The sequence below is a fragment of the Rattus rattus genome, chromosome 2 (assembly GCF_011064425.1).
Source record: "Rattus rattus isolate New Zealand chromosome 2, Rrattus_CSIRO_v1, whole genome shotgun sequence".
In the NCBI taxonomy this organism is placed as follows: domain Eukaryota; kingdom Metazoa; phylum Chordata; class Mammalia; order Rodentia; family Muridae; genus Rattus; species Rattus rattus.
In genome coordinates this window covers 197,922,816-197,939,934 of record NC_046155.1, presented here as the reverse complement: position 1 = coordinate 197,939,934, position 17,119 = coordinate 197,922,816, and the positions used below count along the sequence as shown (strand labels likewise).

Below are 17,119 nucleotides of genomic sequence, written 5' to 3'. Positions count from 1 at the left end.
TTGAGTTTAGGGTGTCCCACGGACATCCTGGTGATAAAGACATATGATCACACACGTATAGAAGCCAGTGTGACCTGGGAAAATGTTAGAATAAAGAGAAGATGAGAAATAAATTTTTAATTTGTTGCTTTATGCTAAGAATAAGAGACTGGGTATTCAGCCCAAACTCCAATATCTAATTAGACTACCACCATCACAGCTTAGGCAATACCACAAAAGTCGAGGTGGGAAGAATGTAAGAGACAGATGGGGATAAAACTGCTGTGAAGTGTTGTCTTCTAGGCATGGCTACTGAAATTATGATCTCTCAGACCTGTGGTCACCTGCTTAAGACCTGCAAGCTGATCAAGATAGGTGCGTGATCTCCAGGCACTTACTGAGGAGCTCCTGGAAGTTAACAGCTGAGGAGAGAGATTCACCTCCCCTTGGGGATGTGGTCACTGATAGATTTCAGTGTCCCACACCTGTGTATATGTAGTCAAAACTAACTGTACTTGATGGGTTGTCAAAAACAAACAAACAAACAAATAAACAAACCCCACAGGTGTGAAGGCCACATTGGGAAGCTGGAATGGATGAATGAAGTATGAATATGATCATATTTTGCTGTGTTATAAAATGCTCAACAATAAGGAGAATTTTGTAAAAGAAACAAACACACAAAAGCAAAGTCTGGTGGTAATGATTATAGACTCCAGGAATAAAAATTAAACATATTTCCATCTCTTCTTGACTCTTTAAATATTATGGGGTTTGATCACATGTAACCCCTTGAGTAAATATCATTACCCAGAATGCTACAGATATGAAAAAATTATAATAAATATTAAAGAGCAGCCACTTGACAACTCTAATAAAGCTCATGCTCCTGCTTATCCCATGAATAAAATAGAGCAACTCTGTTTTTAAAAAATGTATCACTTCAGAATATTCTTGGCCTTTGGATGGCAACACTGTCATCAAATACTTAAGGATTAGCTCCCTGCTTCTACTGTCTCAAATTTCATTGCAAGGTGTGATGGAACCTAGCCAGAATAGTTAGTGTATGAACCCCGCGTGTCTATCCACATCTACGTGGTAACTTCCTCATCTGCGAAAGGAAGATGCTGACACCAGCTTGTCTTGGATCTATTGTGACAAGTCTCTGTAGATGTCTGCCATCATGGAAGTATAAACTACAAAGCTCATTCGTCATGAAGCTGTACATAGCATGGATAGCAAAAGGATCTTTAAAAGCATGTATATAGGTCTGGTTTGACCCTCCGCAGTAATTAGATATATTAACTTACCGCAGTAATTAGATATATTAACTTAGCAAACGTGTCTCCCTTGCCAACATCTCCCTCCAACTGGAAAATATACTAAAAAAGATCGGCAAGCAGTGGTCAAGATCAGGGGTTTTAACATGGAAGAGGTACAGTCACCCATATCTCTGCAGGACTCTGAATTTGTGACGTATTTTTATGTTTCGATTTGTGGTCTTTAAGACAAACTGGTTGAGCAGAAATTATTTATGTCATCTTACCTCTGAGATCAGCATGGCTTGTAAACTGACTTCTACAGAGTTGTCTACTAATTCTGAGCAGGAGTCAGTGTTTGAATCGGGTTTCACATCTGATGATTAACCATTTACCATTAACCAAGACTGTTAAACAGGAAGCAATATATATTCTAGAAATCAAATGAGTGATCTACTGGGTTGGATAAAATCCAGAAGCAGCTATCTGATACTGTGACTCCCATTCTAATGTTCTGTAATTTAAACCATCCATCCTCTGACACAATCAAGCTTCAACATGTCTTCTGAATTTCTATTGCAATGCAGATGTTGTCTTTGTATTGTGAGGATACTGCTGGAGTCTATGCATAATCCCTTTTTACCCACAATGCCTTGAATATAAAAACACATAATTATTCAAACAGATTGAGTCTGTTCATTAATTTATGCAAGAAGTTTTCTTAAACCCCTGCTGTGTGTCTTGTTTTAGTGATAAACAGGGCAAAGAAAGAACTCCAAGTAGCCAGCCTGAAATTTGCGAACTATAGAAGAATACAGACACTTGGACATCTCTAATATTAGAGAGAGCATCTCTCAGAAAGTTGTACTGTGTTGTGTATACAAGAACACAGAAACCTAACCCAGCATGGGGCAACCGGAAGGACCTAGGTTCCTAAATGACAAACATTAATAGATATCAGCAATCTATGAGATGATGAATATGAAAGGAGGACCAAGTCCGAGAGCTCAGCACATGTGCTAAGGTTGAGAAGTGTCCCAATTGCACAGCCTAGATGTTGTGTCTTGTGGAAACACAGTTCTCTGAACAAATCTAATCATGATGAAGATCTCCGGACTAACACATGAATATCATTTCCCCATGTAGCCAAACCACATACTCTTTAGAATAGGTCTTTGGTAAGTTTATGGAACCCAATTAATTTTTTTTGCTACATATATAGAGAGGTAATTTCCTAATTCATAGCTAAGAAACTGAACTGTTGTGAACCTGTTGGATTATACAGCAAAGGTCTATTTAATCGTAGATGTTTTTACTACTACAAGTTTTGTAGTTAGTTGGAATTGTACATCCAGTTGTAAATTAAGTCTTTATTCGGGGGAATGTTAGAGCTAGATACAGATGGTGTCATAAGGTCATATGTGGCATCCTGTGCAATGAATGATACCGCTTTACAAAAGGCACTTTATACAGGTCTTTATAAATGGATTTATAAAATATACAAGACTTTATAAAATGAGATGTTTTCATAGGTTATGGTTTCTGTAAAACACATCTCAAAGTATATTTATATATTAATAGAAACAGCCAGGAAGACACACATTCTCAGTGCATGTAGACAGACCAGGGTCAGTTGATGGGGGACCCTAAAAAGACACTACTGAATTGTGTGCCTGCAGAATTCATATTTTGAAACCCCAAGCCCAGGGACCTTAGAATGTGTCTGTCATTAAAAACAGGGCATTTGAAGAGCTAATTAAACTTAAATACGGTCATAAGGATAATGTCCTAATCCAGTATAACTGGTGTCCTTACAAAAAGAGGAAGAGAGTGTGTGGGCAGAGGGAAGGTCATGTGAGGACAGGGGGAGGTGGCAGGGTGCAAGCCAAGGAGAGAGGCACTAAGAGAAACCACAGCTGCCAAACAGACCACAGGCTTCCAGCCTCCAGTACCAGGACAAGACTGGTTTCTGTAGTTGAGCCAAGTGATCTGTGGTGTTTTCTTACAGCAAGACTGTAAAGTGGTGAATTCTACTCCCAAAAGGAAAATTCATGTATTGAACCTCAAGCTTCCTAAATGATATCTGGAACATGTGCTTTATGGAGATAATTAAGATAAAATGAAGCCAGAACTGGAGAGATAGTGACTTCGAGATTAAGAGCACTGACTGCTCTTCCAGAGGACCCCAGTTCAATTCCCAGATCCCAGGTGAAGGCTCATAACCACCAATAGCTCCAGTTCAAAGTGATCTGATGCCCGTCTCTGACCATGGGTACAAGGCATGCAATGGGTGAAGAGACATATACTCAATAAAAGTAGCCACACACATATAATAGAATTAAAAGTAAAAACGTTTTTTAAAAAGATCACCTGAATTCAGAAGGGTTGGCACCTCACCTGTAGGAACTGTTGTCCCTCTAAGAAAGAGAAAAATGAATGTGTAGACAGAGAAAATGTTACATAAAACTACTTTAGGTCTGAAGAGAAGGCTACACATATAATAGAATTAAAAGTAAAAATGTTTTTTAAAAAGATCACCTGAATTCAGAAGGTTTGGCACCTCACCTGTAGGAACTGTTGTCCCTCTAAGAAAGAGAAAGATGAATGTGTAGACAGAGAAAATGTTACATAAAACTACTTTAGGTCTGAAGAGAAGGCTACACCAGAAACCAAATTTTCTAGCATGAGAACCTTAGACTTTCAGCTTCCTAATGCAAGAAAATTAATTTTGTCATGGTATTTTCGTATGGAAGCTCTAGAACACTGATGCAGACACACATACACACACTTACAAGTGTGTGCTGACACAGGCTGGCCCAACATATATCTGCATTCATATTTGAAAACAGAAGCCTTACATGGTGCTTTTGTAAATTGGAATTTTTCACTAGACCAAAAACAAGGGTGCCATATTTATATTTATATAGCCAGGATGGCTCTCTCTGAATATTAATTAGGATACAAAGAATGAAATAGTTCTTTCAGAAGGTGGGATTAATATATGGGTGTCATCCCATTTTTCAAAAGGCTCTAGACATTTACAAAGCAATTCTTTCATCTTTCAGAGAATGAACCCGGCTTAAGTTACCTGCAGTTAGTAAAGAAGAAACTTGGACTCGCCGTCCTCATCCTGTTCCTACCTTAACTTTTCTTCACACAGCTGCTACATTCCTGTCACTTGTCAAATTAAGGTAGAAGCTTTTTGTGAGTTTAATTAAGCCTGACTAATTTTCCAACAGTGCAAAGAAAGATGAAGTCCTTAAATATTGAATTCATTTATGATTCGAGGTGTCATTTTCTAAATGCGATGGTTCAATTCTTAGAATTAATTACCCTCTGAATTCAAGCTGCTTTTTAAGACATATAGTCATACCTCACACAAAGCGTGAGTTCAACATTTCAACTCTTCCCTAAGAGACTCTATCAAATGCTGCACCCAAACTCACATCCTAGCCATGAAATGAAATCATCTTTCATGGTGAGCCATGTGATAGCGAACTATACCTTCATCTTGATCTCGATCCCCAGTTTTCCTGGTATTAATCAATTAAAACATCTTTCCTTCATGCTGGGACCATAGCTAAGTGGAAAAAATATTTCTCTGGTAAGTCTTGGGACCTGAGTTTGATCAAAAGCTAAGTGTGGATGTGAGTATTTGTAATCCTAACGTGATGGCTAACACTACCAACCTGACATGATCTAGAATGACCAAGGAGACAAATTATTTGTGCATATCCAAAGGGAATTTTTACACTGTGTTCATTGAGATAGAAGTACTCACCCTAACTCTGGGACAACACCCTTCTGTGGGACAAGGTCCTAGACTTCATAAAAGGAAAGAAACGAACTGGTTGTGAACACATGCAGATCTCTGCCTCCTGACTGGCTGTATTATACCCAGACCACTCTAGCTTCTGATGCCCTCACTTCCCTGCTGTGACAGAACTACCCTTCAAGAGTAAGGCAAAAAAAAAAATCACCCTTTCCTCTTAAGTGGCTTTTGTCAGGCTATTTTGTAACCTAAATGAGATAAAGTAACTATTAATGATATACCCAACAATGGTGAGATGAAGACAGGCAGGGGCCAGGGTTTACTGTAATGAAGCCTAACTGAGCAGATTCCAAGACTTTGTCTTGAAAAAAAAAACACGTGGATGATAATGGAGAAACCACAACTGAAGTTGTGCTCTGACTTCCACATATGTACCTGCCCTGATCTGTTACTTTAACTCATCAAAAGCTTTATCTGGTTCTAGAAGCTTTTCCTCCAGCTTCTTTTTCCCCTCAGTGTCACTGTGGAGACGTCTGAGTGCATCTGGGACATGACATCCATTGTGTAGTGCCTATTCGTTCTCCATCACTACAGTGAAGGCTATCCAAGATAAGAATCGGTGTTCCACAGGTCAGGACTCAAGAGAACCCAAGGACTCAAGAGAACCATGCAGATAACCACATCTAGGATTATTTAACAATACCCCCAAAGAAAATTCTACTCTAGATTCTCATGCACCAAAAACCTGAGAGACTGAATACACAAGGGGCCAGAAGAGCACATACCTGTGCACCCACACACCAAAAAACACAGGGTAAAGGACGGTGGCAAATCCTGGGTGCTTGGGGATTTGTTGGAAGTTAGCAGCCCAACAACCACTTCCAGCATCCCAGGAGCCACATGGGTTATGGAAGGTGATGCTCACTAGGCTTCTTCAATGCCTTTTGATTGGAATTCCAATTTCCTCCACAACATGAATGGATAAAGGAAACATGGTAGCCGTTTTGTTCTCTGATATGAAAGTCTCATTTGAGGAAAGGTTATCACCTGGTCTCATCTGTCTAGCATTAGCTATACCAACAGCAACTTCAACACCTTCCCCGAGCGAGGAAGGCACAGTCCTCCTTCACCCTGTACCTCCCACACCCTTGATGTAAAATGCAATTTTTACCTTGGAAATATAAAATACTAAGTGACGTGTTAGAATTCTTGGTTCTAGTTGCTTCTAATTAAAAAGAAAATACTATGTATCACAGACATTTCCACTGCCCCCCAAAATAACAAGAGTAGTTAAAAATAGAGAGAGATTTTTTTAAGCCTCTACTTGATACACAAGAGCCAGCCGTGACCTACTGCACCTAGGCAGCCCAGCATCAGTAATTCAGGCATCCTCAGCTCAGGGAGCTGGACTCACCGCCTTTCATCATGCCCACTTCGTAACACTTGCGCAGCCGGCAGGCCTGGCAACTCTTCCTCCGGTTCTTATCGATGGTGCATTGGTTTGTAGCTGGACACATGTAATCATTATGTCCTAATGGAAGTAAGATGGTCAAATTAGTCTCATCTCAGGAAACATAAGAGATCATACTCTATATGGAAACTGCTGGAAGGTGTGTTGAACAACCATTGCTTGGTCTCCCTGAGCTGCTACCCAATTCCTTCACCTCCTTCATCTTCCACATGCAAACAAAACCTGTTACCCTTAATTTCTGTCTCAGACGATTGCTATGGAGGTTGTTTGGTTAAAGTCTCTCCTCATCGCATGACCTGTGTTGGACAACATCCAGTGGGTTTTGTTTTGTGGTGCAGGAGATGGTGGCTGGGGTTTCTCATGTGCTAGGTAAGTGTCCTGCCCCTGGACAGTATCCCCACTCTGCAGGGCAATGCTGTAAGGACATATATTCACAAGCCAGGGTTCCTCTCTGTGAGCTTTGTTTTTCCATTTGGTTTGGTCTGAGTTTTATGGGATTTCTCAGGCTACACACACACACACACACACACACACACACACACACACACACAGTAAGAAGAACTGTCATAAATCAAACTTTTCAGAATTCTGAAGAAAAAAGGAACACTCTTCAACTAATTACATATTCAATAAAGTGCAGAATATCTATATTCAAGTCAGAGAAGTAGACTGGGTGGAAATTAGTCTGTCTGTTGCTAGCCAAGGGGTGCTGGCCGTTCCCTAAGGGCTCATTTTCCTCCTGTCTAAGCTAGAAAGCATAATCTCTCTCTCTCTCTCTCTCTCTCTCTCTCTCTCTCTCTCTCTCTCTCTCTCTCTCTCTCTCACATACTCACACCCACACCCACACATGCATATATACACTCTCACACACTCACACATACACACACACGCATACATACACTCACACACACATGCATGTGTATATAAAACCTTATAATTGTTGCACCATTATTTTAAGACTTCAGAAATGAGTCAATGTATGTCAAGGGATTGGTCATATCCTCTGATTATGAATTCTCCTTCTCTCTCTTGTCTGTTGGTTGTCTCCCCCAAATGCTTCTCATTGGCCTTGGACATGGGCAAGCCCATCCCTCCATGTTAACCTCCACCCTATGTCAATGGCATTTGTACCCTTCTGGACTCCTCAGAAATGTCCAGGCTGGGTTACATTTCCTTACCTCTCCTGAGTGGCTCTATACAGCCCTTGGTTTTACAGTTAGTTACCTCTCTCTAGCTGCTCCCATATGAAGTCTGCATAATGCCAAATATTTCGCAGGGGAAGTCTTCAGTCTAGACTAAAGACTAAGGAAATGTCATGTTTTCCATTCTCAAAACAAAGCGAAAGAATATTCCACATACTAACTGAAATGCATCCTATAGGCCTCTATCCCCTGTTCTCAAAGGGCAAGATGTTTGAACCCAGGACTTTTTGGTTTTTTGCAACTTAAAAAACAGCCACAATAGAACAGGCTAGGGTAGGGATTTTTAAAGAAAGGCAAGACTCCATTTTAGGTATTTATAAAAGCCACCGTGTAAACTAACATCTTCTCTTGCATGAGAGAGACTGGTAAAGCCAGTAAGCAGGACTATGCATTTGAAACTGGTCAGAGACCGCACACTGCCTGAAAACTCCAGGCACAGTGTCATTATGTATCCAGCCTGGCCTTGAACTCACAGAGATCTGCCTGGAGGAAAGGCTTGTACCACTGTGCCCGAGCACAGTAGTTATTCTTAGATTGTCTTTATCAATAGGGAAAGGTTGAGGAAGGCATAGAATGGGGAACAAGGTTGACCTGAGATTAAAGTTAGCAAACTCTAGGAAAAGGGCTCATTATTGATACCTTAAGGAAATTTTTAGTGTTTTGCCTCTTCTGGTGTTTACACCAGAAGAGAACACATAGATATGTTTTAGCTCAAAAACTAAGAACACATTTAAGCCTCAAAAAAAAAAAGCTACTTAAACCAAATACTATTGTTGACTCACTTTCTCTCCAATAGACAGGTATTTTGCAAGCCAGAAGAGGGGAGAGAAGTGCCATGAGTCAGATAACTACTGGCTGCCTCTCCTGTTTGGATTGGCTGTCCACTGGAGATGTCTATCTTCATGAAACCCCGGGGAAATTTTTTTTTTTTTTTTTTTTTTTATTTTTTTATTTTTAGGTAGTGGCTTAGTCCCTGGAAGCTCTGGTTGCTTGGCATTGTTGTACATATGGAGTCTCAAGCCCCTTCAAGCTCTTCCAGTTCATTCTCTGATTCCTTCAACGGGCGTCCCGTTCTCAGTTCAGTGGTTTGCTGCTGGCATTCGCCTCTGTATTTGCTGTATTCTGGCTGTGTCTCTCAGGTTCGATCTACATCCGGCTCCTGTCGGTCTGCACTTCTTTGCTTCATCCATCTTGTCTAATTGGGTGGCTCTATATGTATGGGCCACATGTGGGGCAGGCTCTGAATGGGTGTTCCTTCAGTCTCTGTTTTAATCTTTGCCTCTCTCTTCCCTGCCACGGGTATTCTTGTTCCCCTTTTAAAGAAGGAGTGAAGCCTTCACATTTTGATCATCCGTCTTGAGTTTCATTTGTTCTAGGCCACTAGGGTAATTCAAGCATTTGGGCTAATAGCCACTTATCAGTGAGTGCATACCATGTATGTCTTTCTGTGATTGGGTTAGCTCACTCAGAATGATATTTTCCAGTTCCAACCATTTGCCTCTTAATTTCATAAAGTCGTTGTTTTTGATAGCTGAGTAATATTCCATTGTGTAGATGTACCACATTTTCTGTATCCATTCCTCTGTTGAAGGGCATCTGGGTTCTTTCCAGCTTCTGGCTATTATAAATAAGGCTGCGATGAACATAGTGGAGCACGTGTCTTTTTTATATGTTGGGGCATCTTTTGGGTATATGCCCAAGAGAGGTATAGCTGGATCCTCAGGCAGTTCAATGTCCAATTTTCTGAGAAACCTCCAGACTGATTTCCAGAATGGTTGTACCAGTCTGCAACCCCACCAACAATGGAGGAGTGTTCCTCTTTCTCCGCATCCTCACCAGCATTTGCTGTCACCTGAGTTTTTGACCTTAGCCATTCTCACTGGTGTGAGGTGAAATCTCAGGGTTGTTTTGATTTGCATTTCCCTGATGACTAAAGATGTTGAACATTTCTTTAGGTGTTTCTCAACCATTCGCATTCCTCAGCTGTGAATTCTTTGTTTAGCTCTGAACCCCATTTTTTAATAGGGTTATTTGTCTCCCTGGGTCTAACTTTTTGAGTTCTTTGTATATTTTTTGGATATAAGGCCTCTATCTGTTGTAGGATTGGTAAAGATCTTTTCCCAATCTGTTGGTTGCCGTTTTGTCCTGACCACAGTGTCCTTTGCCTTACAGAAGCTTTGTAGTTTTATGAGATCCCATTTTTCGATTCTTGATCTTAGAGCATAAGCCATTGGTGTTTTGTTCAGGAAATTTTTTTCCAGTGCCCATGTGTTCCAGATGCTTCCCTAGTTTTTCTTCTATTAGTTTGAGTGTGTCTGGTTTGATGTGGAGGTCCTTGATCCACTTGGACTTAAGCTTTGTACAGGGTGATAAGCATGGATCGATCTGCATTCTTCTACATGTTGACCTCCAGTTGAACCAGCACCATTTGCTGAAAATGCTATCTTTTTCCATTGGATGGATTTGGCTCCTTTGTCAAAAATCAAGTGACCATAGGTGTGTGGGTTCATTTCTGGGTCTTCAATTCTTTCCATTGGTCTATCTGTCTGTCTCTGTACCAATACCATGCAGTTTTATTACAATTGCTCTGTAATACTGCTTTGAGTTCAGGGATAGCGATTCCCCAGAAGTCCTGTTGTTGTTGAGCATAGTTTTAGCTATCCTGGGTTTTTTGTTATTCCAGATGAATTTGCAAATTGTTCTGTCTAACTCTTTGAAGAATTGGATTGGTATTTTGATGGGGATTGCATTGAATCTGTAGATCGCTTTTGGCAGAATGGCCATTTTTACTATATTAATCCTGCCAATCCATGAGCATGGGAGATCTTTCCATCTTCTGAGGTCTTCTTCAATTTCTTTCTTCAGAGTCTTGAAGTTCTTGTTGTACAAATCTTTTACTTGCTTGGTTAAAGTCACACCGAGGTACTTTATATTATTTGGGTCTATTATGAAGGGTGTCGTTTCCCTAATTTCTCTCTCTCTGCTTGTTTCTCTTTGTGTAGAGGAAGGCTACTGATTTATTTGAGTTAATTTTATACCCAGCCACTTTGCTGAAGTTGTTTATCAGCTTTAGTAGTTCTCTGGTGGAACTTTTGGGATCACTTAAATATACTATCATATCATCTGCAAATAGTGATATTTTGACTTCTTCTTTTTCCGATCTGTATCCCTTGACCTCCTTTTTTGTTGTCTGATTGCTCTGGCTAGAACTTCAAGAACTATATTGAATAAGTAGGGAGAGAGGGCAGCCTTGTCTAGTCCCTGATTTTAGTGGGATTGCTTCAAGTTTCTCTCCATTTAGTTTAATGTTAGCCACTGGTTTGCTGTATATGGCTTTTACTATGTTTAGGTATGGGCCTTGGATTCCTATTCTTCCCAGGACTTTTTATCATGAAGGGTGTTGAATTTTTGTCAAATGCTTTCTCAGCATCTAATGAAATGATCATGGGTTTTTGTTCTTTCAGTTTGTTTATATAATGGATCACGTTGATGGTTTTCCGTATATTAAACCATCCCTGCATGCCTGGGATGAAGCCTACTTGATCATGGTGGATGATTGTTTTGATGTGCTCTTGGATTCGGTTTGCCAGAATTTTGTTGAGTATTTTTGCGTCGATGTTCATAAGGGAAATTGGTCTGAAGTTCTCTTTCTTTGTTGGGTCTTTGTGTGGTTTAGGTATAAGAGTAATTGTGGCTTCATAGAAGGAGTTCGGTAGTGCTCCATCTGTTTCAATTTTGTGGAATAGTTTGGATAATATTGGTATGAGGTCTTCTATGAAGGTCTGATAGAATTCTGCACTAAACCCGTCTGGACCTGGGCTCTTTTTGTTGGGAGTCCTTTAATGACTGCTTCTATTTCCTTAGGAGTTATGGGGTTGTTTAACTGGTTTATCTGTTCCTGATTTAACTTCGGTACCTGGTATCTGTCTAGGAAATTGTCCATTTCCTGCAGATTTTCAAGTTTTGTTGAGTATAGGCTTTTATAGTAAGATCTGATGATATTTTGAATTTCCTCTGAATCCGTAGTTATGTCTCCCTTTTCATTTCTGATTTTGTTAATTTGGACACACTCTCTGTGTCCCCTCGTTAGTCTGGCTAGGGTTTTATCTATCTTGGTGATTTTCTCAAAGAACCAACTTTGGTTCTGTTGATTCTTTCTATGGTCCTTTTGTTTCTACTTGGTTGATTTTACGGCTCTGAGTTTGATTATTTCCTGCCTTCTACTCCTCCTGGGTGTATTTGCTTCTTTTTGTTCTAGAGCTTTTAGGTGTGCTGTCAAGCTGCTGACATATGCTCTTTCCTGTTTCTTTCTGCAGGCACTCAGCGCTATGAGTTTTCCTCTTAGCACAGCTTTCATCGTGTCCCATAAGTTTGGGTATGTTGTACCTTCATTTTCATTAAATTCTAAAAAGTTTTAAATTTCTTTCTTTATTTCTTCCTTGACCAGGTTATCATTGAGTAGAGCATTGTTCAAGTTCCACGCATATGTGGGCATTCTTCCCTTATTGTTATTGAAGACCAGCTTTAGGCCGTGGTGGTCCGATAGCACGCATGGGATTATTTCTATCTTTCTGTACCTGTTGAGGCCCGTTTTTTGACCAATTATATGGTCAATTTTGGAGAAAGTACCATGAGGAGCTGAGAAGAAGGTATATCCTTTTGTATTAGGGTAGAACGTTCTATAAATATCCGTTAAGTCCATTTGGCTCATGACTTCTCTTAGTCTGTCTACGTCTCTGTTTAATTTCTGTTTCCATGATCTGTCCATTGATGAGAGTGGGGTGTTGAAGTCTCCTACTATTATTGTGTGAGGTGCAATGTGTGTTTTGAGCTTTAGTAAGGTTTCTTTTATGTATGTAGGTGCCCTTGTATTTGGGGCATAGATCTTTAGGATTGAGAGTTCATCTTGGTGGATTTTTCCTTTGATGAATATAAAGTGTCCTTCCTTATCTTTTTTGATGACTTTTAGTTGAAAATTGACTTTATTTGATATTAGAATGGCTACTCCAGCTTGCTTCTTCCGACCATTTGCCTGGAAAGTTGTTTTCCAGCCTTTCACTCTGAGGTAGTGTCTGTCTTTGTCTCTGAGGTGTGTTTCCTGTAGGCAGCAGAATGCAGGGTCCTCGTTGCGTATCCAGTTTGTTAATCTATGTCTTTTTATTGGGGAGTTGAGGCCATTGATGTTGAGAGATATTAAGGAATAGTGATTATTGCTTCCTGTTATATTCATACGTGGATGTGTTATGTTTCTGTGCTTTTCTTCTCTTTGTTTTTGTTGCCAAACGATTAGTTTCTTACCTCTTCTTGGCAGTAGCTTGCCTCATATGTTGGGCTTTACCATTTATTATCCTTTGTAGTGCTGGATTTGTAGAAAGATATTGTAAATTTGGTTTTGTCATGGAATATCTTGGTTTCTCCATCTATATTAATTGAGAGTTTTGCAGGATACAGTAGCCTGGGCTGGCATTTGTGTTCTCTTAGGGTCTGTATGACATCAGTCCAGGATCTTCTGGCCTTCATAGTTTCTGGCAGAAGTCTGGTGTGATTCTGATAGGTCTGCCTTTATATGTTACTTGACCTTTTCCTTTACTGCTTTTAATATTCTTTCCTTATTTTGTGCGTTTGGTGTTTTGACTATTATGTGACGGGAGGTGTTTCTTTTCTGGTCTAATCTATTTGGAGTTCTGTAGGCTTCTTGTATGCCTATGGGTATCTCTTTTTTTAGGTTAGGAAAGTTTTCTTCTATGATTTTGTTGAAGATATGTACTGGTCCTTTGAGCTGGGAGTCTTCACTCTCTTCTATACCTATTATCCTTAGGTTTGATCTTCTCATTGAGTCCTGATTTCCTGTATGTTTTGGACCAGTAGCTTTTTCCGCTTTACATTATCTTTGACAGTTGAGTCAATGATTTCTATGGAATCTTCTGCTCCTGAGATTCTCTCTCCATCTCTTGTATTCTGTTGGTAAAGCTTGTATCTACAGCTCCTTGTCTCTTCTTTTGGTTTTCTATATCCAGGGTTGTTTCCATGTGTTCTTTCTTGATTGCTTCTATTTCCATTTTTAATTCCTTCCACTGTTTGATTGTGTTTTCCTTTAATTCTTTCAGGGATTTTTGTGTCTCCTCTGTATGGGCTTCTACTTGTTTATTTTTGTTTTCCTGGAATTCTTTCATGCATTTTTTCGTTTCTTCTCTGTAGGCTTCTACTTGTTCTCTAAGGGAGTTCATCATGTCTTTCTTGAAGTTCTCCAGCATCATGATCAAATATGATTTTGAATCTAGATCTTGCTTTTCTGGTGTGTTTGGATATTCCATGTTTGTTTTGATGGGAGAATTGGGTCTCGATGGTGCCATGTAGTCTTGGTTTCTGTTGCTTGGGTTCCTCATGCGCTTGCCTCTCGCCATCAAATTATCTCTAGTGTTACTTTTGTTCTGCTATTTGACAGTGGCAACTGTCCTATAGGCCTGTGTGTCAGGAGGCCTGAATTCTGTTTCCTCTCTTTCAGTCAGTTATGGGGACAGAGTGTTCTGCTTTGGGCGGTAGTTTTTTCCTTTCTACAGGTCTTCAGCTGTTCCTGTGGACCTGTGCCTTGAGTTCACCAGGCAAGTCACTTGCAGCAGATAAGTTAGTCTTACCTGGCCCCGAGGCTCGAGTTCGCTGGGTGTTCTGCCCAAGGGCTCTCCCATGTGGCAGCGACCGGGAAGATCTCGCCTCTTCCGGGAGCCTCCGTGCACCAGGGTTCCAGATGGCCTCCGTGTTTTCCTCCGTCTGTTTCCTTCAGGATCCAGCGGTGTCTCAGGCAGGGCTCCTGCTGCCCTGGGCCCTCCCCAGGAACCCAGAGGCCTTGTACAGTTTCCTCTTGGGTCAGGGATGTGGGCAGGGGTGGGCAGTGTTGGTGGTCTCTTCCGCTCTGCAGCCTCAGGAGTGCCCACCCGACCAGGCAGTAAGGTATCTCTCCCACGGGTTCTGGGAGCAGAGAGCTGCTGCCCTGGGAGCAGAGAGCTGCTGCCGGAAATTCTTGAACTAACATGTCCAATCCATAAAGTTCATCAGATCTGTGTCATTGACTCCATCCCTTAGCAAGAATGCGAGCAGAGGCACAGGATTATGGCCACAATGCAGGGCTTTTCTGACAACACTCAAGAGAAGTTGAAGTGTCTAATCAATAAAGCGATTAGGAAAAAAAGGATTCTAATAAGTACATTTGTCATCATCGGTCAAAACAAATCCTTCCTAACCAAACACCAGCCACAAGTACTTTTAAGTCTTCAACTGACATTAGATGAAAAGCAAAAAAAGCTGCCATTTCCCTTAATAAGTCTGTAAATGCTTGATGTTAAAGTGAGTGTTTTCCCCAACTCCTTCATAAGCCCCATTTGATCCTTTGAAAATAATTTATGAGAAAACTGTACTGAAGTAGAGTTAATTTTGGAGAACCAATTCAATTACATGCGTGAAAGATCCAATAATTTTACTACAGAGACGGGAAGCTATGGCCTTGTGATAACACTAGAATTATGACGGGACACAAGCAAGATGCAATAGTCAAGTGGGGGCCTGGAAAGCACACAGTTTTCTTTCCCACCAAGAATAAAGAGCTAGGTCTGGGAGAATCATTCGGTGACCTAGCAACTGCCCAGAAATGGAGACCTTGCACTTCATCATCATCACAAGCAAAAAGAGTAAGTAAAAGTCCTTTGGAGGAATATATAGCTTAGACTGTGCGACGTATAGGACAGGCTAAGGAGAACACTCACAAGCCATAACTGCCAGGCCAACCTGGTTCCTGAGGAACACACGGCTCGTGCCACAAGAGGACTTTTCCTTCCTTCGGGATTCTTTTGCCTTGACTGTTTCCTTCTCTCATCTATTCTCCATCGTGGCAGCTGTTTTCTTTTTATCATTATCACTCAAAAAGCCTAGATTTGTTCTATTATGAAAACAAGCAATGATCCATATCAGAGGCACCAAGAAAAGACAAACACACTAATTAAAAGCAATCAGTAGCGGAGAGGACTCTAACACTGAGGAACTTTTTTTTGACACCTTTCCCCTCAGGGCATTTTGGCAGCCACCTCAGACCAGATCTCTTTTGGGGGACTTTAGGCCTGTCTGTGCACCCAGCATCCATCCATCCAGGACTGGCTCCCTGACCCTCAGGAACTGGCATTACCAGCCAAATTGTCTGCCCTGCGGTTTGAATCTCAACTGTCTCCCACCAGCTTGTATTTTGAATGTGTAGTCTCCAGTTTGTGACACAGTTTCCAAGGTGGAGCCTGGCTGGGGAAAGTAGGCCACTGGTGGGGGGAGGGGGTCTTTGAAAGTTATACCCAGCCGGGCTCTGTCTCCCAGTCAGACACCACCACAGCGGCAGGCTGTCCGCCATCATGCCTTCCTGCAGCAACAGACTAAAGTCCTTCAAACCCATGAGCCAAAATAATCATTCCTTTCCTAAGCTATTTCTCTTTTTTTAACATTTTATTTTCAGAAATTGAGAAAAAAGTACACTCATGTTTAAGACACCTGTATTTTTAAAAAACATTTCTATTATGTATCAAAACTTAACTATTTCTAGGTTTACTAGAAAACCTTAACAAAATTGTTCACTATTGATTCTATTTAAATTAGTTTTCTAAAGAACTATTATATTTTCTTTTCTTTTATTGAATATTTTATGTGTTTACATTTCAAATGCCTCTGTTGGGTAGTTTGTCAGCAAAACAGCATATGCCATCTATCTTTCACACATCTGCTGTCTGTCTCTTGTCAGCTGCCCAACATGAAGCCACACACACAGACTCAAGAGGTCACCTCCTTCACTGACCTCCCACCACACCCCCATGTGGGTTGTCCACATAGACACCAAGAGATGGAGGTCAAATCAACAATTTGATTCTTTTTTGACCAAATCAGTTATTTCAAATAAATACAAATGTGTGAGAGGTAATGAGAGAGAGAAAGAGTGTGTGTGTGTATGTTCATGTGTACATGTGTATATGTGTACATGTGTCTGTATCTGTGCATTGTATGTGCACATATGTGCATGTGTATGTCTGTAAGTGTGTACATGTGTGCACAGATGTACATGTGTACATGTATGTACATGTGTGTATGTGTGTATGCATGTGCATATATATGTATTAAAAAAGACAGTATATATTTGAGGTGTCTTTTTTCGTTACTCTTTTACTCATTACTCCACAACACTTTTCTGGTTTAAAATTTTATTTATTTACCTTGCTGATTTCATGCATATAATTGTTGGATCGATATCCCCCCCACTCCTGAATGCACATTATCCTCTCCCATCCTTTTCCCCTCTTCAAATCCCATCTTTCCACATCTTGTTTGCTCATAGGAACACTGCAAGGTCTCCTGCACATTAGGTGGTGTGCAAGGCCACGTTCCTGGAAACAAGGATACCTCCTTCTTTCTA

The 17,119-nt window shown here is 40.7% G+C and overlaps 1 protein-coding gene across 2 annotated transcripts in view; it reads right to left on the bottom strand.

The window, feature by feature from the left end:
* The window catches only part of Esr1 (estrogen receptor 1), a 245,920-nt gene that overhangs the window by 169,087 nt on the left and 59,714 nt on the right, over nucleotides 1–17,119 (bottom strand). For both annotated transcript variants that reach the window (XM_032894791.1, XM_032894790.1), the window contains exon 4: nucleotides 6,425–6,541. In XM_032894791.1, coding sequence (XP_032750682.1) covers nucleotides 6,425–6,541 — 117 coding nt within the window. The remainder of the gene's footprint in view (nucleotides 1–6,424; nucleotides 6,542–17,119) is intronic.